We start from the raw sequence: 23,980 nt of genomic DNA, 5'->3' as shown, positions 1-23,980 counted from the left end.
ATGGCAATGAAGGAGGAAAGGGAACCTGGCCTCTGACTTCTGCATCTGGCAGGAATCAATGAGCCCCTCCCAATTAAATTCATTGATGCAAACTATTTTTTCCAGAAGCAATCTTCTGAAGGTGATTGTGAACAGATCTAGGCCTTCAAAACGGAGGAGAGGGGCAATGAAATCAGGAAAGGCTCCTGGGCATTCCCATACCCAACTTTCCATTACAGATCTTCCCACTCCACTGTCATACATTAAGGTCTCTTACTACCAAACCTATCCAGCCAGTATCCCATCTTTGGACAAAATTACTAAGACAACCCCAGGTTACTGAGAATTCTTTTTTGTGCCCTCCCAGGGAGCCGACCTGATGACCCATCAGCTTGCAATCCCTCATGACATAAGCCCACTTCTAAGTGGAGAGGCAGAATGGTCACTCAACACTTACAGAACTGCAGAGTACCCTATCTCCATGGCCCCCCTCTGCTGCCCTACCCCAAGGACCGGCTCCTGCCACAGTCTCCTCCTTTTTTTCCCCTACCCTTTTCGTCTTCTCTATGAATCATACCCTCTTCCTTTTACCTGTCCTCACACATTTTATTTTCCAGCCACTGGAAGTCGGCTAGACAAAAAGACGCGTCACTGGAGGCCGCCCCTCTCAGAATAGAGGGTGGCTGGAACTAGGCAACTCATGTTTCTCTAGAAGGAGCACCACAATTTCCCAACCATCTGAAATACTACCAGTGTGCCTGGGGTCTGCTTTGCTGAGTTGGTGCAGAAGAGCAGAGGCCAGAACACACCCTGAACGCTGTTCTTCCGGCCACTCTGCTAGTTTGGACTTGACACAAAAGGGGAAATAACACATGACCTTCCTCACTCCTCAAATATTTCAACCAAATTTTTAAATATTAATTTTCCCCCTACTTTACCAAGCCTCAAGAGAGGCGAGAAAAAATGATAAGGAGCTTCGCTGCTTATTTTGTTGTTGTTTTTTTTAATCATTACACACAGTGCTTCTTCCTTTGCTCAGCCAACATCTAAAACCCCTCCAGCAATACAGAGGAGAGAAAATAACTTTAAACTTTTAGCCTCGTTTTGTGTGTGTGTGTGTTTTTTTGTTTCGTTTTTAAAGATGTGCCTTTCGGCAAATTGATAAGTGAGAAAAGAGATCAGGACCTGGGGGTGTTAACAGCATAGAGAGAATTGCTCCTGAACCAAACCAGCAAGAGAAATATTCTCTTAAAAGCAGTCCTTGCAGAAAGAATTCTTATCATAGATAAGGGTGCAGTCTAGTGGCAAACTTCATGAAATGCAGCCCCTTCTCCCAAGGAAAGTTAGAGGGCTTCTAAAGGGATGAAGGGAAATGTAACCCTCCCACCCCTGCTTCTCCCCAGCAGCATCTCTTGGACCTGGCTGTGAGGTCCACAACCTGTCCAGGTCAATTTCTAGAGAAAATAAAATCGCCACATTCCTTCTTTTAAGACTAGCTTTCTTTCGTTTCACTAAGGAAAGAAGGGGTCCATCGTGTCTGTAGAGATTATCTGAGATTTCAAATGGGATCATAAGGTTCTGGTCAGAATCTCTTCAGAGCAAGTCCTGTGGCCCTGTCACCTCATAGGCTTGGGATGTGCCTGTGTGCCAATTAACCTTATAACAAGGTGTCTTTCTGGACTGTCACCCATTCATTCCCTCCAAAGATGTGGCCCTGCCCAATAGAAATGCCGCTTTAAAAGAATGTGGAGGTAAAGCAGTGCTCCAATCTGCCTTCCGTCCATCTAAAAATCCCACCCTGGGACATGTTAGGTCACCAGGCAAAAATTTTAGACGGAGCATTTCCTCCAAGGGCCAGTCTCTGAAACTCACTGAGCCTAACGTTCTTCCTGCAAGTACACAACACACACACACACACACACACACACACACACACACACACACACATACACACCCTACATGGTACTTAGACACCAGCAGACAGCCATTTCCCAAAACTTGGTCAGAATTTTTTGGGCACTGTATATATCCAGTTGGCTAATAAGAAAATGCTTCTCCCTCCAGCCTGGGCTTGGGCTAGTTGAGGGGTGAGAGGGAGGGGGAGACCGAGTTACTCCTCATTGTGTCCACCACGCTCTGAAGAACTCGCCCAGCTCCTCCGCCCTCCTGCAGCCCCAACCCTGTCCCCCATGCCCCTTTCTTACATTCCGGGGGGAGGAGGGCGCTGTTCAGGGAGCGAAGGGGAGCCCCCGTGTCTCGAAGGCCTCTCCCCACCCCCACCCCGTGTGAGTTCGTACTGCAAAGCTCCTTGGCATCCTTGCCTGGGTTGGGTGTTGGGGAGCTCAAATTGCAGCTACAAACTGGCTGGCAGCCAGGGGCCGTCTATTTAAAAGCGCCTGCTCGACCGGAGCCGGTAGTCTCTTTGGAAACTTCTGCGGGGGTAAAAGAGCTAGGAAGAGCTGCAAAGCGGTGTGGGGTTTTTCCTCTTTTTTGCTCCTTCTAGTTACTCCCTCCTCTGTTTGCACCCTTCTCCGGGCTTCACGCAGAACCTGTGAATTTCGAAGAGGTGGTGGCAGAGTGGGAGAAAAAAAGGTGTTAGGGCTTAGGATTTTAGGTTTGTTGTTGTTTTTTTTTGTTTGTTTTTTATTTTATTTCTTGATTTCAACATTTTGCCCCACCTTCGCGGCTGCAGCCGCCGGCTCCTACCTGTTCCGCGGCAGATACGCGCAGCTAGCAGCTGAGGGTTAGAAAGGAGGAGGGTGTACTTTAAATTTTAAACAAAATTTTTTAAGATAAATCCCTTTTTCTGCCCTCACCCCGTCTCCTCCACAGCCACCGAGCTCATTATTTCGGTGGTTGCTTTGGGGTGAACAATTTGGGGCTTTTCCCCCTGCAGTTCTGACCAGGTCGGGCTTGGAAGGGTTGTTTCTTCGACCCCACTCCCTGCGCATGCACCTGGCGCTGCTCTTTTCCCCCCAACCTGTTGCAAGTCTTTAATCCTTGCAACTAGGACTTGCCTCTGCAGCCCTCCATCTCTCCCCACATTTTGCAATTGTCTGGGGGAGGTGACCTGCTCTACCTGCCAGAAATTTAAAAAAAAAAATTCTCCGGGCGCCCTCCTGGCCCCTTTCTCCCTGCACTCTCGCTCTTCTGCCCCGCCCCAAGGTAAAGGGAGAGATTCGGAGAAGATGGTGCTCACCGCGGTCCTCCTGCTGCTGGCCGCCTGTGCGGGACCGGCCCAGGGCCTTGGCTCCTTCGTGCACTGCGAGCCCTGCGACGAGAAAGCTCTGTCCATGTGCCCCCCCAGCCCCTTGGGCTGCGAGCTGGTCAAGGAGCCGGGCTGCGGCTGCTGCATGACTTGCGCCCTGGCGGAGGGGCAGTCGTGCGGCGTCTACACTGAGCGCTGCGCCCAGGGGCTGCGCTGCCTCCCCCGGCAGGACGAGGAGAAGCCGCTGCACGCGCTGCTGCACGGCCGCGGGGTTTGCCTCAACGAAAAGAGCTACCGCGAGCAAGTCAAGATCGGTGAGCGCGCTCGGTGTGCCATTCAGTTACACGGCGCACGGGCAGGGGACAGGGGACAGGCTGGTCCTGCGCGCTTTGCCCAAAAAGTGGCTTAGCGCCGGGGTGCAGCCTGGAGGAGGGTGGGAAGGGTCTTTGCACCTCGAAATTGGAGCCCTGGCTGATCCAGCTTCCCAGGGCTGCTGTCTAGCCAAGCCTCTCACGTTTTTCGCTCCTTTTCCTCGCCCCTGCCCCCCACCCTACTCCACTCCACCCCTCCCCCTCGTCTGAAGACTGACTCTGAGCTCCAGTTTGGTCTGCAGGTCCCAATCCCCAGGTACTCAACCTCCAGTTTCAAAGGATGCATGTTTATTATCAGCTCTCTCCTCCACTACCTCCTACCCACCCAACACGTTTTTGTTTTCTGAATTTGAAAAAAGAATATTTGTTAAAATATTGATTTAACTGGGGACCTGGAGAGAGGCACGTTACCGGTCTTCTGTGCGCATTCCACCTTTGTCCCTCCCAGCCCCCTTCCCCCTACCAGTCCCTTCTGACGTTTCTATCTACCCCGACACACAAGCGAGCGCGCGCGCAGGCGCGCGCGAACACACACACGCACCCTTGGTAACTAATGCCTTTCCGGTGGGGGCTTTGATGCCCCTCCCACGTGCACACCATTACTTTTGACTTGCTATGATTGATTGTGATACGTGATAAAGCAGATTAAAATGCAAATATACCGTTTTCCTGTCCAAGAAGGGAAAGATTACTTTAGGCACGCACGGCCGCTGTGGGGAGGTCAGTAGGGTAGTGGAGGAGGGGGTCGCGGGAGGAGGGGGAAGGGGTGGGAAGGATTTTATGTTCCTGTGCTGAATGTTCGTCCCTGAATCGAATTCCTTTTTCCCCTCCCCAATTAAGCTTTTACCTAGGAAGGAAGGTGGATATAGGATCGGGAGACAAGAGGGGTAGTGAAATTCAGACATCACAACTTCCCCGTCAGTACTAACCGCTCCCGCCGCCCCCATCTCTCAAACCTGATCACAGTGGGTGTGGTGTACGTGTAAGAGGGGCCCTGGAAATGCAGAATGCAAAATAAACGGGGCGGAGAGGGGGAAAGACCACGCCCCCGTACCTCCCCCTCCGCCTCCAAGTAACCCCGCCCCCAAGTTGCACTGCCTATAAATTCTCCGCGCCAGGAGTCTAGGATTTAAAATGCTGACAGAGCTACTAGTTTAATGAGAACAGTTCTGCCCCTAGACTGGGTTGTTTTTTTGTTTTTCTGTTATTTTGTTTTGTTTTTTGGAAAGGGTTACCTGATCTTAAATTTAAAAAAAAAATAGTTTAATGAACTAGACACAAAAGTCTGCGTTCTGAGACGTCAGAATGGTTATTCTCCCCAAAAGGGGTTAAGACTTGGCTAAATATAATGTTTATTCTATGTAGTTTCTTCCTGGGACAATGCCCTTCTCCTCTCCTACCGCTTTCCATTACAAGTACCCCAACATGAGTTTTCTTAAACTGCAAACGACAGACACTATCATGTGGGAAAGAGTGCGTAGGCACTTGAGAAAAGGCAAGAGAACTTTCCTGGGTTCAATCTTGATCCCCGAAAACCCTGCAGGTTTTCCCCTGTTGCAGGCGGCCGCCCCTCTAGCTTTAGCAAGAGATAGCCTCTGTCTCGGGATTGCTGCGTGCACTAAAAGGACAGAAGACAACGTGCAGGCCAGGGGCCCCAGAGGCCGGTTTGTGGAGTTATTTTTATTAAGAGCCACTTTTCAAAGGCGGTCCCGCCTGCCTTCATCTTGGGAGATGTGGATTTGGAAAAGCTTAGCTCGGGGCGGGGGAATGGGGGAAGGCGGAGAAGAGGCATGAATCGATTTCCTGGTTTGGAAGCGAGCGCTCTGGGTAACAATCCAGTCTCATCAAAAGTATGCAAGGTATCACCCGCATTCTGCCCCCACTTTTATTTGCCCAACGACGTGGTTGGTGTAATGTGGTTAATACACAGGGTGTGCGCGCAGGGCGCAAGCGCGCGCGCAGTAGCTGGGAGAGCAAATAGGCGCATCCAACTTTCCAGTTCAACCGTACACACACACACACACACACACACACACACACACACACACACACACACACACACCGGCTTTTGGCTCAAGCAAGATGCCTTTAGATTTCTCTACAGCCCCTTCCGCAACCCCCACCTTCAAGGTATCTCTTTAACACACAGAGCAGCCGACCCCCCCACCCCTCCACCCCCCGCCCCCGGCCCTTCTCAGGGACTCCGCCCCACCCCAGGCAGGTGCCTGACTGACTTCACTTACTATATGGCTGTGCTCAACTGGTGCCAGAGGCTGACGCCCTCCTCTGGGACAGATGGGATGGGAGTGGGCGCTCCTGGCTATAGCTTTTCAGCTCGAAAACCGTTGGGTAGGTCCCCCAAAAGGTGGAGATGGCACAGAGGCAGTTCTTAAGAGGAAAACGAACAGAGATGGAGGAGAATGTCGGCTTCTTTGGCCAAAATTCTTCTCCCCAACATCTAACCACCACTCCCCCCTACCCAAACCAGCAGTGTGCACTTGGGTTTGCCCCTCCGTCCCGTGGTTTCCATAGAGATAGAGATACAGGTATAGATTACACACGCTCACACACACACACACACACACGCACACGCACGCACACACGTACACACCAAAAAATTGCATACATAGAAAGAGATGGATGGATGGATAGATAGGTAGATAGATCTTTTTCAATCCTAAAAAAAGAGTGCATTTCTAGAATCAGTAATGGGGAACGGAGGAGAACGAGGTGGCAGGCAGCCAAAGCTTCTGGGAGGAAGGGCGGAGAGCGGGCGGGCGGAGACTGGTGTTTTGCTGGGCGGGTTGCTGCGCAACGGGAGAGGGAGCCCGCAGGAGAACCTCTGGCTGGGATCGCGCCGGGCCCTGCATTTTATTTTCGCCAGTTCAGGGGCAAAGATAGATACAGAAACAGAGGGCAGTGTGTGTGAGATTGAAGGGAGGCGGGACACTGGAGTTATTTATTGCGCCAACCTCAATAAATATCGGTGAGTTGAGTCAAGTCAAGGAAAGACCCGGCCTTGCTCTGGGCATTGTTTGCGGAAGGAGCCTGTGGCTTTGTGGGCGGGAGGGCGGCGCGCGTCCTTGCCGGGGTCTGGAAGATCTCTCCTGTGCCTGGGAAACATCAAGTTTGGGATACAGGGAGAAATGGATTCTGGGTTTCAGTATCGTCATTGAGAAATAAGAGAGGAAGAAAGACAAAATATGCTTCTGGGAAAGCAAACAAAAAATACTCGTTTACCTCAATAAAATGAATTCAGCCTTTGCTTCTTTGAGGGGTTTGGCCTCCATCGCCCTGGCTTCCACTACAAACCTGGTCCAAATGCCATGCTGAAGTCAAGTTCCAGAGTTAGATTTATTGGCCAAATTTGTGTCTGGGTTGAACAAGATCATGGAAAACTGAAAGAGGCAGATTCCATTCCCACCCGCACCCCCTCCCTTTGAAACAAGTCTTTGAAAGGCTGGCTGTGCCCTGTGCCAACCAAAACGGAGTTGGGAAGACAAGAGATGCTGCTTTTAACTTGACTTTTCTTGCCCCCCACCTCCCGCCCCTTTCTGCTGTGTCAGCTAAGCCTGAAAGAGCTAGCACAGTTGGCCACATTTTTTTTTTCATTTTTCTTTTCCCCTTCTTTATCCCTCCCTCCCACCCCCCCCTCCCTTTCTCCGTCCCCCAACGGTCAAGGCATCCCCTGAGGGCTTGAGTTTTAAGTCTGAGCAGCTGTGATTTAGTCCAGGCGCTTGGGCTGGCTTTGAGTGGGCAGGTTGGCTTGCAGCTGCAGAGAGAGGATTGGGCTGACCCCAGGAGCCAGAGGTCACTGTGAGGGTTACAGAAAAGGTCATGGGAGCAGGAACCCCAGCACAAGCCCTGGTCCCCTTAATAGGGGAGGGGGGAAGCTAGTGGGAAGAAAGGTGATTTTTAACTGAAGATTTTACTTTGAACCTGAGCAATGCCTTTGAAACTTTGAGTTATTTAATGTGTGGAAAATAAAACTTTGGAGAAGGGATCAACATACTCCAAGCCCACATCCAGAAACTGGAAGGCCTCCATAAAGGGACCAGGTACCAGGAACCAACCGGAAGGAGAATGGTTGTGGTGAGAGGCAAGGAGACATTTTGGAGGGGTGTTGTTGGACTTTTTGTTTTGAATCTTTACTACAGTGGATCCAAAAGTCGCAATTCCCCAGAGACCATCCTTAAATTGCTATCTGCCTATTTTTTCCAAAACAATAAGGTTTATGTCATACTTGCAAAAATAAATAAGCAAATAAACAACAAAACTAGTTCTAAGCTTCTACTCCCCTTTTCCCCTATGTCCAGAGCATCCCCCACTTTTGTTTACAGTTCCATTTCTTTCTATGATTTTTGTTATGATGTCTTTTAAAAATATATATAAATTCAAACAATTGACTGGAAATCTTTCTAAGAGGCAAAGTGGACTTTCCTGCCTGGCCACGTGGCTTGACGTGGTCCTAACATCTCTCCAGGAATGGTCGGGTATTGGCCAAAGAATGCTAACGCTGGAAGGAACCCACAGGTCCTTGCAGTCAAGGCCCGCATGTCACAGATGGGGATGCTGAGGCCCAACGGGTGGAGTTACTTGCCCCAAATTAGACATAGGGTTAATGGCAGAATCAGGACTAGAACTCAGCTCTTCCCTATTGATGTGGGCGTTCCATTCTGCTATTCCTGGCTTTCTTCACTAGCCATCAGGGCTCTTGCCTGGGCCTGGCCTAACCTGCAATGAGGCCTTTGGCACATACCATGTTTCCCCAAAAATAAGACCTAGCCAGACAATCAGCTCAGTATATTTTACTATAAGACCAGGTATATAATATAATATAATATAATTAATATAATATAATACAATTAATATAATACCGGGTCTTATATTAATTTTTGCTCCAAAAGATGCATTAGAGCTGATTGTCCGGCTAGGTCTTATTTTCGGGAACAGGTTTTCGGGTAACACCTGATGCTATCATCCCATAGCAGGGGTTGTGAAGATGAAATAAGAGCTCCGAACTTGGCGGTGCTCTATTTTAGGGGAAAAAGTGAAGTAGCCCCAAAGTGGAGAATACACCTCTTTTATTTTCAATCAATCTGTCCCATCCCTTTTTCTACACAGTCTTGCAAACAAGGCTGGCTTAGGCCAGTGGTTTGGTGAGGGATTGGGGGCCATCCATGTGCCAGACCTCATTTTCTGAACTAGAGGGAGCTCTCCTTACATGGAAAGGCAGGCAGCCCTCCTGTCCCTTGGCTGTGCAGCAGTCTGTAGTCTTTAAGAAAAACATGGCACAGAGTGGTGTGCTTCTCGTGGCTACCAGCCTCCACCAGTACAGGCTTTTCATGGAGCTGAGCAAGCAGGATGATGAGATCTGAGGGTGGGGGGTAGGTTGGATGAGGGAGTAACTGGGGAATTTCTACATCAGAAGAGAGAAAACCACATGCCACAAACTTGATAAGGAAGCAAGCAAGAGGGTCACTGCGTCTTTGAACATGCAGACCTATAGGGCTCTTTCAGAAGGAAAGAAGGAATCGGCCTCCAGATTACAGTTGATCTGAGGAATTGCTGAGAGCCATCCTGATACACACTTGTGGCTGTAGCAGCTTCTCCCCCCACCCCGATTGTCAAGAAGGAAGCAGATAAGGGCAGCCTCTCTTTCCACTAGGTTAGACTGCCAGGTGAGCCCCACAGGAGTTTTAAAATAAATAGGTTACCTCATTTTTGATCTCTCAGCCTTTCCCTTGCCAAAAACCCTGAAGCAAGGGCCCGACTGAATATGCACTCAGAACCCAACTTCATATGGCCTCTGCTGGTTTGCAGAGATGTTTTTATGTGGGCTCCAGCTATCCTGAACCGTGCAGATTGTGTCATCACAGCTGTAACCCTTTATACAGCACTGTTCTATTGAAATATAATACAAGCCACATATGTCACTTGAAATTTTCTAGTAGCCACATTTTTTATAAAGGTAAAAAGAAACAAGGGAAACTAATTCTAATCATCTATTTTAATTCAATATATCCAAAATATTACCCTTTTCAACATATACCCCAAATAAATAATTATAATGAGATATTTTACATTTTTTCTTTCATATTAAGTCTTTTAAATCTGAGTTGTAGTTTGCATTTACAAAATATCACGCTTCAGACACTAAATTTTCCTTGGACATATTTGAGCTATATTTTCAGATTTCGTAAAATTTACAGTTGAAAAGTAGATATGCCCAAGTTGTTACAAACATACTCAAAAATTGCCCAATAACCAAATCGAATTATTGGTTTTTAAATTTAAAGTAAATCAAATAAATTTTAAAATCCAGGACCACTAGCCACATGTGAAGTGTCAAGAGCCACATGTGGGTAGTAGCCACCAGCAAGCCCCGCCCGCACCTGAGAAGGGGACTGCTATTTCCACTCTCTTCTCCTGCCCCCAAAGAGACAAAAAGGAAATGAGTCTGAGCTTGATTGCCAGGCAGGAGACAACTACTCCCTTGTTTGACCCTTACCAGAGCCTCTCTTCTTAAGAGGACCAGGTAAAGTTCAAACCAGCTGCTCGCTGCGCCCCCTTCTGGTCATGCGGGACTATTGGAGGAATGTGGCTGCCTGATTGTAATGTTCTGAATGGGCCGTGAAGAGTTATGAGTGGGAGTGTTGCCAGGTCAGAGAAATGGACCCGAGCTTCCTCCCCTTCCTCATCTCCCCTTCTTCCATGCAGAGACTGCTCTCCACCTAGCCCCTCCATTGCCTTCTGGTTTGGGGACAGTAGGGGAACAGATATAGACGTTTCTACTGAGCATGCTCCATCTTTTCCACCTTTAGAGAAACGTGGCTGGAGACACTCATCTTGGGAGTTGTAAGTGTGTATTTCTTATGTGCCAATTTATCACCAACTATCTCCCAGGGATCAAGAAATGTTTACCAGAGTCACGGCCCTGAATACTGGTTTGGCTGCGGGGGAGGGGTGGAGAATGAGGAGGATCCTTTACCTCTGGTCCCTAGAGAGTACATGATGTGTGAGTGGGACCCAGCCTCTCATTCTGGGGGAGTGTCACCAACTTGACACCTGCTACATTTACACTGTGGAGGGAGGTGGGTCACCTTGACTCTTTCCAACTTTAGGGAAGGAGACTCAGTGCCTTAAAGCAGCATGAAGGAATGGGATTAGAGAGAGGGACAGACCCTCCCGGGTGAGTTCTCTAAGTGGGGACTGCTTCCCAGAAGCACATGTGCAAAGTCCCTGTTGCCTGGGATTGGCAAGCAGACTCCCTGGAGACGGGATGGAGCCATCACTTTCTGGCAGACCTTTCTGTAGTCCAAGGAGCCTTAGATCTCGGGAGCTACAAGTAGACGCATGTCAACCAGGTGCCAAGCAACCACATTTTTAGTTGATCATTGAAACTAAGGAAGTGAGAGGCAGCAGAGACCTATGCTGAGAGGTAATGGCATGCATCGACTCATCTGATCCTCATCACAGCCCTCTGGAGAAGGGGTTACTGCCCTCCTTCCCATAATTCAGATGAGAAAACCGAGGCAAAGAGAGGGGAGGAAAAGACTAAGGGAGGTCAAAGTAAATCTGCACCAAGGTTTATTGAACAATTGTCACCAGCCCCTTCTTCCTCCCAAGAGTGACTGAAGGTCAAAGGCTAGTAGTCTGGCTTCTGATGCTCAATGTTTATCCACTTTGTTATATGATGTTTATGTCTCTGCTCAAGATACAGAAGTAATATACCCACATTGGCCAACTTTGTTGTTGGTTTAGAGCAATTAACCACGTTAGTTCTGGCCTGAAATGGGGTGGGGACAGGAAAGGAACTCGGCGAAATAAGTCTGCTGTTCTCATGGTCCAGTCACTAACTGAATCTGCTCCCACCTCTGTCACTCACCCCAAGTCAATAGGACTCCCCTCCCGTGTCTTCTTGCACCTCCTCCCTTCCTGTAACTGTTTTGAGGATGATGGTTGTTTGGGTTTGTTTTCCTCTTGGAAAGTCAGTGTTTCTTTCCTTCTCAGCCGGTACTTCGGGTTAAAAAGAGCCCAGAACATGCCCATTTGCGACTGACCACAGAGGAAAAGAAAACAGTGTCTTGCAAGAGAGACTGGAGCACGGCAGACACTGGCCGGGGGGGACCTGGCAGGAGGAGGGACATTGCAGCTCCCCTGGAAGGCTCCACAGCCCCTGCTACCTCCCCTGTCCCCTTTCTCTCTATGCAAAGGCAGGCACCCACAGTGTAACTGAGTCATTTGGCATCCGCAGCTGGGAAACTGTCAGACTACAGAAGACTGAGACATGCCTTATGTTTTTTCAAACAGTGAGCAGCCCATCCGTCATTCCCCTATAAGCCTCATGTTGTAGCAAAGAACAGGAGGCTGCAGGTCGGCTAGGGAACAGGGCAAGGTGGGGACGGGGTGCAGAGTGTCCAGCCATACCCAGAATGGGTCAGTGCCCTTCAACCAGCTGTCCGGTAGCATTTTCTGCAATGACAGATGTGGCTATTGAGCACTTGAAATGTGACTAGAGCAACTAAGGGCTTGAATTTGTAATTTGATTTAATATTTACCATTTAAATACCCACATGTGGCTAGTGGCTATTGTATCGGACAGTGCAGCCTCGGACCAAAGAGAAGCCCAGCAAATCCAGGAGAACCCTACTTCTGTCTCTCCTGTGAGGCTCATTCCTTTGCCTCCTAGCTCCCTCTATGTTAATTATTATGCTGAGGGATAGGGGCACCAATGAAATAACCTCTCAGGGCATCCACCATACTCTAACGCGAACCCCAGCTTATCTACAGAAAAGCCTCTAGACCCACTTCTCTTTGTCTCTTGCATAGATCCGCGCATCTCCATTTAAAGATTATTTATTGGCTACCATACGCCAGAGAGACGAAAATAAATGACAAGCCTCTGCCCTTAAAAAGTTTACTGTTTAAATTCCACAGAGGGAGCTAGAATGACAGCCAATAGAAACCCAGTAGAAACCCAGTAGAAACCCAGAAACTTCATTCCTTGTAGAGTGATTCTGGGCGAACCCATCTTGCCTGCTGGCTAGAAAAAGAGACTTTCCTCTCCCCAAGTCCAGGTGGCCTGGCAAAGCCCTACATTCTTCCTGAGCTGTGAATTCCAAGTACGCCTCAGTTTCTTCCATTTCCGTAAGCAAAGTCGCAAGATCTGGGCCACCCAGTTTTCTCTGAAGTTTGGTTGCGAGGTCAAAAGAGTGGGAAACTACCACTAGCCCAGGAGCAGCGCAGGCTGTTAATGGTGTGACTGAGAGCCCTGGAGGGGGAGGTCAGATTGCAGGGAGCTGCAGGTCCCCAACTAGACCCATCCATCGCTGTGACTGGGGAGCAAGAGGGGATCAGAATGCTTCCTCAGAGCATGTGCCTGGTTCTACTGCTAAAGCATCCGCTCCTGAAAGAAAACAGCCAGAGCAAAAAGGCATGTTGGAGCCTGGGTAGGAGCTCCATGTTGCCACAGGGAGGGCCCATGTACCCGTCCATCTGTGTCTCTGGATGTCACTGCACCAGTGTAGACGGGCAGTGCCTTATGAATGAAGCAGGAATGAGTTGGCCACCCTAACATGGCAGGTGCTGGGGCCATCAGAGAGCTGGTTGGCAAGACCAGAAGTCAGAGCAGAATCAGAACGAACCCACCCCACAGGTAAATATCAGGACCATATGATAGCCCTCGCTTCTTCAGTCACCAGATAAGATCGTGGAATTAAAGGAGGAGGGAACAATACAGAGCATTCCATGGTTCCCATCTGCAGAATCCTTTCAAAATGACATCTACAGATGGGAAAGGAGGTCAGATATGTTTCACTTCTTTCCCTGCTCACTTTTCAGTTGCAGATTAAAGAAACAGCAGGGGGCTACGCACAGATAAATCCTTGCCCCTTCCCCTCCCTTCCAGTTCCCACACCTGCCTTCACCCTCCCTTCACACAGGTCCTTTCCAGTCTTCGCTTGTCCATCTCCCTGACTCTTTAAAAACGTAACGCAGACACACAGAGAGAAGGAGAGGATTTGGGTGGTTGCCAGAGAAACAGGAGAGAGAGGCACACAAATTCCAGATTTTAAAATTATTTCCAGTCTCTAGTAGCAAAAAGCACAGGGAACCTGTTGTATGGCCATCAGTCTCTTCTGCCATCTACTGGCCATGTGAAGGTATTAACCTGTTTGTCGAACAGATTCTAGAACCCACTACACTGTTCTGTTCCTGCCATTGCTGTTCACATGCAGGGCAACTCACCAGAAAGTCCTCCCTTATATCCCACCTCAATCCCTTCTGCCACCTCGGCCTGTGTTCTCTCTCAGGAGCTGCCTGAGAGCTGCTTCTTGTTTTATCTAAAACTTAAACCCTTCCCACATTGAAAGCCTATTTATGACTCGGCCACAGAGCAGCTGAGTAGGGCTAAGCAGGCACTGGCATTCCAGCTCCGGGCCTACGTTCCAGCCCTTTAATCTTCGTGGCCCTGAACTGGCTCCACTCCAAGTTTCCGCTGTCTCGCTGGAGCCTACAGGTGACCACAAGACCCTGATTAGTATCTTTGATACTCGACTCTCCTGCCTAAGTTATAGGTCCCATGGGGTTAAGCGGCACCAAAAACCAGAAGGCATATCAAAACTCTAAGCCTGCCCTTCAGAAGCAGCCAAAGAGCCTGCAATGCAATGGGGAGGGTATGCCCTCAGGAGCTCCACCCTGGTGAGCCCCAGAGAGAGACACACGGTTTGCAAAAGTGTTTTGAGTTCTACATTTTGTTTTCCCGTCTCATCATTGCTTAGCCCCAAGGCCATACTTGAACACTTTCAGAGAAAAGATTAAAAGAGGTCAAAGTAAGTTTTCCCCAAAGTTTATTGAACCATTAACAGCCTCCTCCCAGGAAGGGGGACTCAAGGTTAAGGGCAACCCACAGCACTTCTTAGAAGTTCTAAAGTCAGGAGTCTTGGGAAGAGCTGTTGATACATGCAGGGCTATGAGCCAACATCCTAATACGTCCACCAAGGCCAGAGAGAGACATGCCCGATGAGAGAAGGGGAAATGACATCTGGCAGATGACACCCACTGACTAAAAGGACAGAGGGGTCCCCCTAAAACAGGTGGTCAGAGGAGGATGGGTGGCATCCCAGATGTCTTTAAGAACTAGGAAGAGTGTCCCTGGGATAAGTGCAAGAACTTGTTTCCGTTTGGGCACAGAGGGAGGAACTAGATGGTCTCTTGGAAAGAGTCCAGGAGCTGGTACAGCCAGCCACTGGGGGTGAGCAGCTTCCTGGGTTCTCGCCCTTTGGAGAGGTGATGCCCAGAGCCCAGCTTCACAAGTGCCCCCGAGGACACTTTGCTGGCGATTCCTGGAGCAGCCTCTGAAGGAGACACTCACCCTTCTTCCATGCACTGGTCCACACCCAGCCCTCCTCCCCTCATTTCATCTGGTTACATACAGTCTTGATTAGGGAAGGGGTATGGCCATGCACCCCCAGAATGCTCCCAGCCTTTCAAGGGCAACTGTCTCTTGCCCTCTCCCCTTCCCCAGTGGTCAACTGCTTTTTGAGGATTGGAATGCTTGGTGAGGCCCTGAGAGGTTGAGTGAAGAGACTCAAGTCACCAGAAAGACGAGCTCAGCAACACTTCTATGCCGTGGTTAGCTTTTCTTCTCCTCAAACCCTCTCCCCAAGTCCTGAGCCACAGGTTTGAGCTTGAGTTTTAGGTAACAGAGCCCTAGCCTTTCAATTGGTACAGAGTCCCCCCCAAACCAGCCATGCTCCTCCCTACATTCCACCCCCATTCTAGCTTGTTCCACAACCTCGAAAAGTTGGTTTAACCCCAAAGCATCACTCTTTTAGCTAATTCCTAGAAGGATACATTCCATGAACCAGGCATATCACCACGTCTATGAATCATCACAGCAGCTTTTTATACAATGGAGATGGAACACTGAGTCGAGACATGGTGGGAAGAGGGAGTGAAAGGCCAAAAGTGGGGGCACAGGGATCCTGGTGTTGCATTTGGTTCAGGGAGAGCCTGCCCACTGCTTTGCTATTTGCTTTCTCCCTATCATCTTCGTCTCCAGTGAATAAATACCCAAATCAGCTCACCACCCAGAACACTGCAAACCTGTGGAAGCTTCTTTAGGGCTGGGAACTTCCCTGCCAGGGCCTTAAAGACCGGATACCTGTTCAATTAAATGTGATAAATCCCGAGCCAAGAGACAAACAGGTGCCCGGGAGCTTCCTGCCACCTGCCATCCTGACCAAGTTTGGCCAGGTCTCCAAATACCTCCCTTAACACACACCTGGAACTTCTCCTAGGCTGAGAGCTCCTGCCCCAGGGACACAAAACCAGCTTCTCTCCCTGCACCTCCCCTCATGCCCACCTCTTCTAACTCCTCTCCTATTTCCCAGCCCAATGCCTTGCCATCAGGCTCCTGGTGAGCCCGGTGATAGCAATGTGGGTAGAGAATAGGATTTTCCTGCACCTCATTTGAGTTATTTGGGGTCACCTCAAAGCCTTATTTTCTTTTTCTATAATTTGGAAAGAAAAGAGGACAATGAAGGCAGGCCTCCCTGCCCCTGCATGCCCTGCCATGGGCATCCTATCCCACTGGGAAGAGCAATGGAGACCTCCCCACCCCAATCTGCCTGGGCTGGTGGGATCAAGGAGCTGAGAGGAGAAAAAGGGACTCAGAGGAGGGTGCCTGTGAGATAAGAATTTAACGGAAATCTGTGGGCTGAGAAGACGCTGGGCGGGTGAAATTAACAGATCAACAAATAAATGAACAAAGTCCTACTTCTGTAAAGGTCATACGTCAGCTAAGTATAGACTGTCACCAAGTCATTCCTATATATAACCGCACTAGTCCCAGCCAGTTGTCAGCCTGTCTTGGCCTGAAGCTACGTTGCAGCCTATCCAGGGCCCAGAGCGCAGAGGGAGCCGGCAGGGAGGCCTTGGGGTTCCATGTCCCCCGCATCAGCCAGCACTTCACCCCTCCAGTCCCCACATTTCTGGCTTTCCAGGTCCCCTCCTCCTGTTGTTCATGATGGCTCCTCCCCCTCGCCACACCCTTATCTCCCACCGCTAGTCCAGATGCCCAGGACCCTCCTGCTTCCATTCCCCTAGCCCACGTATATTAATATCTCAACTCCAGCAGTTCTGAAAGCACAAAGACCTCACAAGAGGGGATACTTGGTCATTCTTGTCCACGCCCTTGCTCTCCCCTGTTTTCCTCCCACAGCCAAGATCTTCACGTTGTGTTCTTACATCACAGCCCCACCTCCAGCCCTGGCTCCTTCTATACTTAGGCAGCCCCCCCAGCAGGCAAGCCCCTTACAATGGCTGGAGTCCTCCCATAGGCCATTTCCCTCCCGCTTCCCACTTCCCCCCACCACCACCACCCCCAGAATTCTCCCTCCTGTCAAACTTCCCCTCGTTTATCAGCCTGACTTTTTCAACACTCTCCCACTCCCAACACTCTCCCACTCCCACTTCCTAGACTCGCTTTACTGGCCTCCAATCATGCCAGCAACTTCCCACCACTTACATGAGTGTTGATTCTTATTTAAGCTCTGGGAAGGCAGGGACCTGGTCTCCTCACCCCAACCTCCGGACCCTGGGCCCCGCACTGCTGTGTCTCAGCTGCAGAGGCTCACCCTCTGCCTCCTTCTCCTTGTAGAGAGAGACTCTCAAGAGCACGAGGACCCGACCACCTCCGAGATGGCGGAGGAGACCTACTCCCCCAAGATCTTCCGGCCCAAGCACACCCGCATCTCCGAGCTGAAGGCTGAGGCCGTGAAGAAGGACCGCAGAAAGAAGCTGACCCAGTCCAAGTTTGTCGGGGGAGCTGAGAACACTGCCCACCCCCGGGTCATCTCTGCACCTGAGATGAGACAGGAATCTGAGCAGGTGAGTCTCCAGGCTTCTCCCCCATCTCCCTCTGCTTCCGCACCCCGCGGCCTCTGCCATCATCCCGACTTTTGACCTTTCCCTGCAACTAAATGTGCATTTGTGGCAGCAGGAGGTGCTTAGGCTAGACTTAGCAAAGGACCTACCACTTACCATGGAGAATTTTTTCGTGCTTACATTTATCAGGACCCAGGGCTTGTCTGAGTGAGCAGGAATAGAGGCAGTGCTTCCTCAAGGGAAGTGCCAGCCAGCCACAGCAAGCACACGACCACACACCAGGCGTGTGAACGACCTGGCTCTATCCTCACCCAGGCAGGCACTGAACACTCCTAGCGCATGCACACACCACCGTCTCCCGATTTCTCAGCAGCACGGAAAAGCTGAGGGTGGGTGATGTGGAAGGCAGATGGGACAGTGTGCCTCTGTACCTGGTCAAAATGCAGGATTTGCACACTTCATACCCTCTGCTGCATGACAGGTGAGAAGGAGGAAAGATCTTTGGTAGCAACTCATTGGAACAACATGTGGTGACTTTCCCAGCAGACCTTTTAGTCCCCACACCCTGGGCCACGCGGCCTGCACACCTCGGTGGTTTCTGCCTGGGTCCTGCTACACCTGTCATCCCTCCCATGTGCACACAGGGCCCCTGCCGCAGACACATGGAGGCCTCTCTGCAGGAGCTCAAAGCTAGCCCACGCATGGTGCCCCGGGCCGTGTACCTGCCCAACTGCGACCGCAAAGGATTCTACAAAAGAAAGCAGGTATGCCCCCACCCCGCACCCCCAGGTCCCATGGGCTCCTGAGAGGGCGATTGCCAGGAAGCCTCTATTTCCAAACGCTTACAATTTCTGTCGTTAACAGTAGTGTTTCCTGAACCTCCAATACCCGTGCACAAACCACATTTGTGATTGTCCCCATTCTCTCCTGCACTATACGGAAGTTTTAATGATTCACCTTATTTACATGAATTCATTTGAAAAGGAAACTTTATATCACTGTGTCACATCACATGTTGTATGTGTTATTTTTCTGGTACACACACGCATACACACATATGTGACTTTAAAACATATTTTCACCATGTACCACGTGAAATCATTTCATGTCCTATTCACAGCCAGGCTACCCTTTGGGCAACTCCACTGTTGGTTAACCAGTAGTGCTAAGCCTATTAAATCGGGTCTGACATACATTAGGTCGACGGTTCTCAGGCATCCTAGGGTACCAGAATCACCTTTCAGGCTTGTTAAGACACTAATTGCTGCGCGCACGCGCACACACACACACACACACACACACACACACACACACACAGGCCAACCCAGTGTCTGATCAGTAGGTTTGGGGTGGACTCTGAGAATTTTGCTTTTTTAGCAGGCTCCCTCTCACATGTCCCTGATACTCCATAAGGGTACCCCTCATCTAAGTTAGGGGTGAAGAGCCAGACAGCCTTGGGTCAATGCTTGGCTCTCCCACTTAGGAGTGGTGTCCTCTGGACCTGGTTATTTGATGTCTCTGCTTTGTATTTCCCTTGTAAAATGGAGAATAGTTGTACCTATTATTCTCACATGATTATAAGGAGTAATGAATTAATCTCTGTAAAGCACTTAGAGCAGTACCTACTGCATAGTAGGTATTCAGTAGTAGTGCTTGCATATGGTAAAGCTACACAAGTGATGCCTCATTATTTATTATTATTGTTCTTATTGTTATCACCACCATCATCATCATCATATCATCAGACCATAGCTCTCTGGAGAATACCAAGTTGGAGGACCCTGAATGGGTGACATAAAAAAGAGGTTGTAGGAGGTAGCCAAGGGCCGATGACCCTAAATTAGCATTTTCCCCAGGCCCTCCCCATGCAGTGGGGACACCAGAACCTCAAGGGTTGGGTACAGCCACCTCAACTCTCTGGGGAGGCAAGTCTGTCTTGGGGGAGAAAGACGAAGAGACAGGCAGGAGCAGAGCCTGGGGGCCCAGCCATCCTCACTGCCTGCCACTCTCCCCACCCCCAGTGCAAGCCTTCCCGTGGCCGCAAACGTGGCATCTGCTGGTGCGTGGATAAGTACGGGATGAAGCTGCCAGGCATGGAGTATGTCGACGGGGACTTTCAGTGCCACACCTTCGACAGCAGCAACGTTGAGTGATGTGTCCCCTCCCCATTCTTCCCTCACCCCACCCTACCCCTAGCCCTGACTCCAGCCAGCTCCTCCCTTCACCCCAGGATGCCACTCATTTCATCTCATTTAAGGGAAAAAAAATACATATATCTATCTATTTGAGGAAACTGAGGACCTCGGAATCTCTAGCAAGGTCTCAACTTTGAAAATGGCAACAACAGAGATGCAAAAAGCTAAGGAGACCCCTCCCCTCTTTACAATGGTTTTCTTTTTTGAGGCAAGTTGAATGAACAGGGAAGGGAAGAGAGGACGAACAAGAGAAAGAGAAGGGAAGAAAGCATATGTGTAGAAGAGAGAGAAAGATGAACAGAGTTGTGAGAAGGAAAAGAAGAATGTGGGCGGGAAGGAAAGGTCTTGGGGACCGTGGCTGGATCCATCTTTCATGTGCAGCCCTGGCCCAAGTTGGGGAGACATTTGGGCGCTAGAAGGTATGGCCCAAGATGTGGCATTCGATGACACACTTGGAGTTTTCCCAGTTTGGATTGGTCACAGGAGGAGAAAAGACAGAAGGTGTCAGTGCCTCTCCTGGATCTGTCTCCTCCTCCAGCCAGCAATTTGGGCGGCTCGAACCCTCCTTCCTCTCCTCTCACCCCAGTAGAGAGTTCTCTACCCCCAAATTTACAAAAACTAAAATGCATTCCATTCCTCTCAAAACAAAACAAATAATCAAGTGATATTAGATAGATAGGTTTCCCTATGCAGATACATAAGTATTAATATGTGTGCATATTTCACTCCCCATGCAGACTTTTAGAAACCAATACACACCCCAATAGTGGAAAGACTTGTTCTTCCCCGGGTGACTAAAACTGCCAGCTGAAGCATGTGGTTTCAGCCCCTCAAATGCATTCAGTTCTCAACTAGCACAGCCTCTGTGGGGGAGGATAGGCTGAAAAAAAAAAATTAAAATGTGGGCTTGTATTTATCTACAAGGCTCCATATAGTCATATATAGGCATATAAATCTCTTTTCTTTCTTTTTTTCTTCCTTCTTTTCAAAGGTTTGCATTAACACTTCGAAGTAGTTTCTATGGGGGCATTGAGGAGCTTCCCCATTCTTGGAAAACCAAGAAAACCCATGTTATTCTAACACGACCCATTTTGCCTGCCTCTCATGAGCAGCAAACGCAACCCTTTGTGGGACACAGTGCTGGAGTTTTTTCGTGATTTCCCACGTGCACGTGTGTTCATACACAACCCCCAGCCAGGTGGAGTAGGCACTTGGTGTGCGCCCACCATGCTGCCCAGTACGTCCCAATTTAGCCTTCAGATTCTCCAGAAGTAACCGTCTCTGGACCCCATCCCGAACGAGCCCAACAGGTCCAAGTTTGACCTACTGGTCCTGGCCAACCTTCCCATTTCATCTGGGCAGAGCCTGCGTTTTGAAAGCCTCTCTCACTTCATGCTGGCAGAGCAGGAGAGAGACTGAAATGAGAGATGGCAAAGAGGGAGAAGGAGATGAAAAGGGTTTAAACACAGGGAAACAAGTAAAAGAGATTGTTCAGGCCAGAGCAGATGGAGTGAAGGGACCGAGGGCTGGAGGAACAGGGGGCTGACAGCCCCATTCTAGCTTTGAAGCAAAGCAGCAGAAAGGGGGACAAAGCCAAGAGAAATTTCCTGGCTCCCCACCCTAGAAGCTCTCTGGGATTCAAGAGGAAGGAAAGAGGAAAATAGGGGGACAGGTTGTAAGGAAGAAATGAGCTCAGTCCAGGCCTTAGAGACACGGAAGGTGGGAAACTTTAGGTGGGTTCTAGATTTAGTAACTGGACACGAGCAAGGATCAGTAGAGACTGGCTTTTGAAGGGACGAGACGAAGTGCTCACATGGCCACCTTCACCCTACCATGAGGGACTGAGGCCAGGGAGTCTTTTAAGCTCTTCATCCACTCTGGTCAGTTCAGGCTCCCTCCTGGGTGGAGGATGGAAGAAAGGCCCAGGACAACCAGGGAATGGACGCCTGGGAGGTGCTGTCATGTGACAGCCACATTCAGAACCAAGAAAAATCCCATCCTCCACTGACTTCCTCAACAAATGGGTGACCTTGAGGCTGTCCTCTGAAGCTGGAGATAGCCTACCAGGAAAGGGGGCTTGCACACTGGCAAGGAGACCCTTTATCGCTGTGAGCGCAGCTCTCGCCACTCTTTTTCTGTTGCCATGGCACCGTGGAGACCACCCCAACACTGAACTTGGGGCAACGAAGAGGGACAGCAAAGAAGCAAATGTATTCCCGCTAGCGGAAAACGTGCAGCTGTGGAACTGGGGGGATCTCTCCTCTTCCCTCGAACAGGACAGTTGGCTGGGGATGGAAGAGTTGGTCCACCTTCACGGGACAAAGGGCCTGACGGGAATGGCAGCCACAAGGACTTACTGGACCTGCTGTGTCAGTGCACCCCCATCTCTCTGTGCAACTGTCCCCAAACCCCCAACTCACATTTCTATGTCTTAGGCCAGTATCATGACTCTTTCCCACTTCCCTCTTCTTTCTGCCCAATTCTTCCTATGAATCTTGAGCAGTCATCTAACTGCAATCTGCCAAGTAGATACTGGGGTGCCATTACCCCTAAGAAAAGACTGAGCCAGGGACTGTATACCCCAACCCAATCCCACCCCAGACCTGGACCTGGCTCCTAAGAGGGCTCTCTCTTTCCCCCACTGTTTACTGGACTTTGAATGGGCCTCTGCCCTTTCCATGGGCTCTTTGCTCTCAGCCATAAGGTGGGGATTATGGCCTGGTTTAACTCCACCAGTCTCTTCAGGTTTCCAAAGTTCATGACGACTAACCCCAACCTGTGAGTCCCCAGTGCTTACAGGGGGTGATTCTGGTCAGCTGACCAATCCCTAGAGGACACTGGACCTTCACGACGGATGGAACTAAACCTCTCAAAGGGGAGGTCAGGGCCCAGAGTGGGGAGACCATGGGGAGGGAGTCACTGAGGACGATGGAGCCCGTCCCCTGGGCAGGGTGGGAGGGAAGGCAGGTGTGGAGCTGCCAGCTCATGCCTCACTCCAGCAGTGCAAACTATACCCCACTGCTGCCAGGTGATTGATGGAGGCCCAGCCAGGACTGATCCTCCTCCCCCCAGAGCCACCCTACCCACCCCAGCAAAGCAAGGTGTCTGGGAAGGAAGAGATGCGTAAGTGTCTCCGACAGCCAGGCCTGGACAGGCAGGCCTGGAGACATTCAACCCCCACACTGAGTGGCCCAAGAAGGGGTGGCCCAAGAGGCCCTGTGTGGTCCCACCTCCTCTCCTCCCCTCTCGCCCATTTTCCCATCACCATCTTGGTGGTCTCCACTGTAACCCTGCAGGGTCAACCTCCTCTGAGGGAGATGGGCCACAACCACCTTTCTGCCTCCTAGCTCTTTAGCAGCTACCGCTGCCATGGCAACCACCAAGCCCCCCCCCCCACAGGGGACAGTGTTCCCCCTCTCCATCGCCTCAGCCCCTAGCTCAGAATGGGAACTTCAGAGGAGTGGGCCAAGGAGAAACTGCCTCTGGTCTCACCGAGGACGTCTGTGGCTTCCAAGAGAAAGGAAGCTACGTTTTGAGAAGTGGTGGGGCAAGAGAATGGGCTTTTACCAGCCAGCAACCTGGGCGTTGTACTGTCTTTATTTTTAAAACCACTAAAGTGCAAGATGTATTTTGCACTTTTCTTCACTTTTTTTTTTTTCTCTTAGGTTTTGTGTCTTTTTTAAAACATGCTTTCTTGGTTTTCTAATGGAGTATATAGTTTAGCCATCTCCACAGACTCTGGCCTCCTCTCTTTAAACTCCTTTTGGATAGGGAAAGGGAAGGAGGGAGGGCCAGCCGCCCTGTGCCCACTCCCCCCACTTCTCTGGTCCCCAGACACCAGCCTGAGTCCCACCTGCCACCACCACTGTCACACAGTAGCCCACACGGATAGACAGTTGTCAGACAAGATCCTTCAGATTCCGAGTTGCCTGCCGGTTTGTGTTTTTGGTTTTTTTTCTTTTTTTTTAAGACAGCAATAACCACAGCACATATTACTGTAGTTCTTGATAGTTTTACATACATACATACCATAGCTCTATTTTCTCCTCTTTTTTGTTTTCAACTTCTTTTTTTTTAAATAAATGCTCATAATCTTTACTGGTGAAAACGATGGGAAAACAAACCAACAAACAAAACCAGTTTGTGGTGACAAAAAAAAAAAAGCGGGGGGAAAAAAAATCACCTGAATGCGGAAGAACTCGCCTCCTGTTTAGCATTTTGTACCTAAGGAAATAAAAAAGGAAAAAACAGAGGATCTCACGTTTTATTAAAAAAGTGAAGATTGCTGTATACTATTTATTCAACTTATAATTTATGTTACTCCTTGATCTTTGTCG

The 23,980-nt window shown here is 49.8% G+C and overlaps 1 protein-coding gene across 1 annotated transcript; it reads left to right on the top strand.

Annotated features, from left to right (window-relative positions):
• Positions 1 to 2,391: 2,391 nt before the first annotated feature.
• Positions 2,392 to 23,893, top strand: IGFBP5 (insulin like growth factor binding protein 5). Its single transcript, XM_081052347.1, has 4 exons — positions 2,392 to 3,501; positions 17,222 to 17,451; positions 18,093 to 18,212; positions 19,470 to 23,893. The coding sequence occupies exons 1-4, from the start codon at positions 3,168 to 3,170 to the stop codon at positions 19,599 to 19,601; spliced, it is 816 nt and encodes a 271-aa protein (XP_080908473.1). The 5' UTR covers positions 2,392 to 3,167; the 3' UTR covers positions 19,602 to 23,893.
• The last annotated feature ends 87 nt before the right edge of the window (positions 23,894 to 23,980 follow it).

The sequence above is a fragment of the Rhinolophus hipposideros genome (genome assembly GCF_964194185.1).
Source record: "Rhinolophus hipposideros genome assembly, chromosome: 6".
NCBI lineage: Eukaryota > Metazoa > Chordata > Mammalia > Chiroptera > Rhinolophidae > Rhinolophus > Rhinolophus hipposideros.
This window is presented reverse-complemented; position numbering and strand designations above follow the sequence as displayed.

What these genes read in the sequence shown, in the direction of transcription:
- IGFBP5 (XM_081052347.1), top strand. Translation starts at nt 3,168, where the DNA reads ATGGTGCTCACCGCGGTCCTCCTGCTGCTGGCCGCCTGTGCGGGACCG. An exon ending in TGAGACAGGAATCTGAGCAG is followed by an intron (nt 17,452 to 18,092) that starts GTGAGTCTCCAG and finishes ATGTGCACACAG; the next exon opens with GGCCCCTGCCGCAGACACAT. An exon ending in GATTCTACAAAAGAAAGCAG is followed by an intron (nt 18,213 to 19,469) that starts GTATGCCCCCAC and finishes CCCCACCCCCAG; the next exon opens with TGCAAGCCTTCCCGTGGCCG.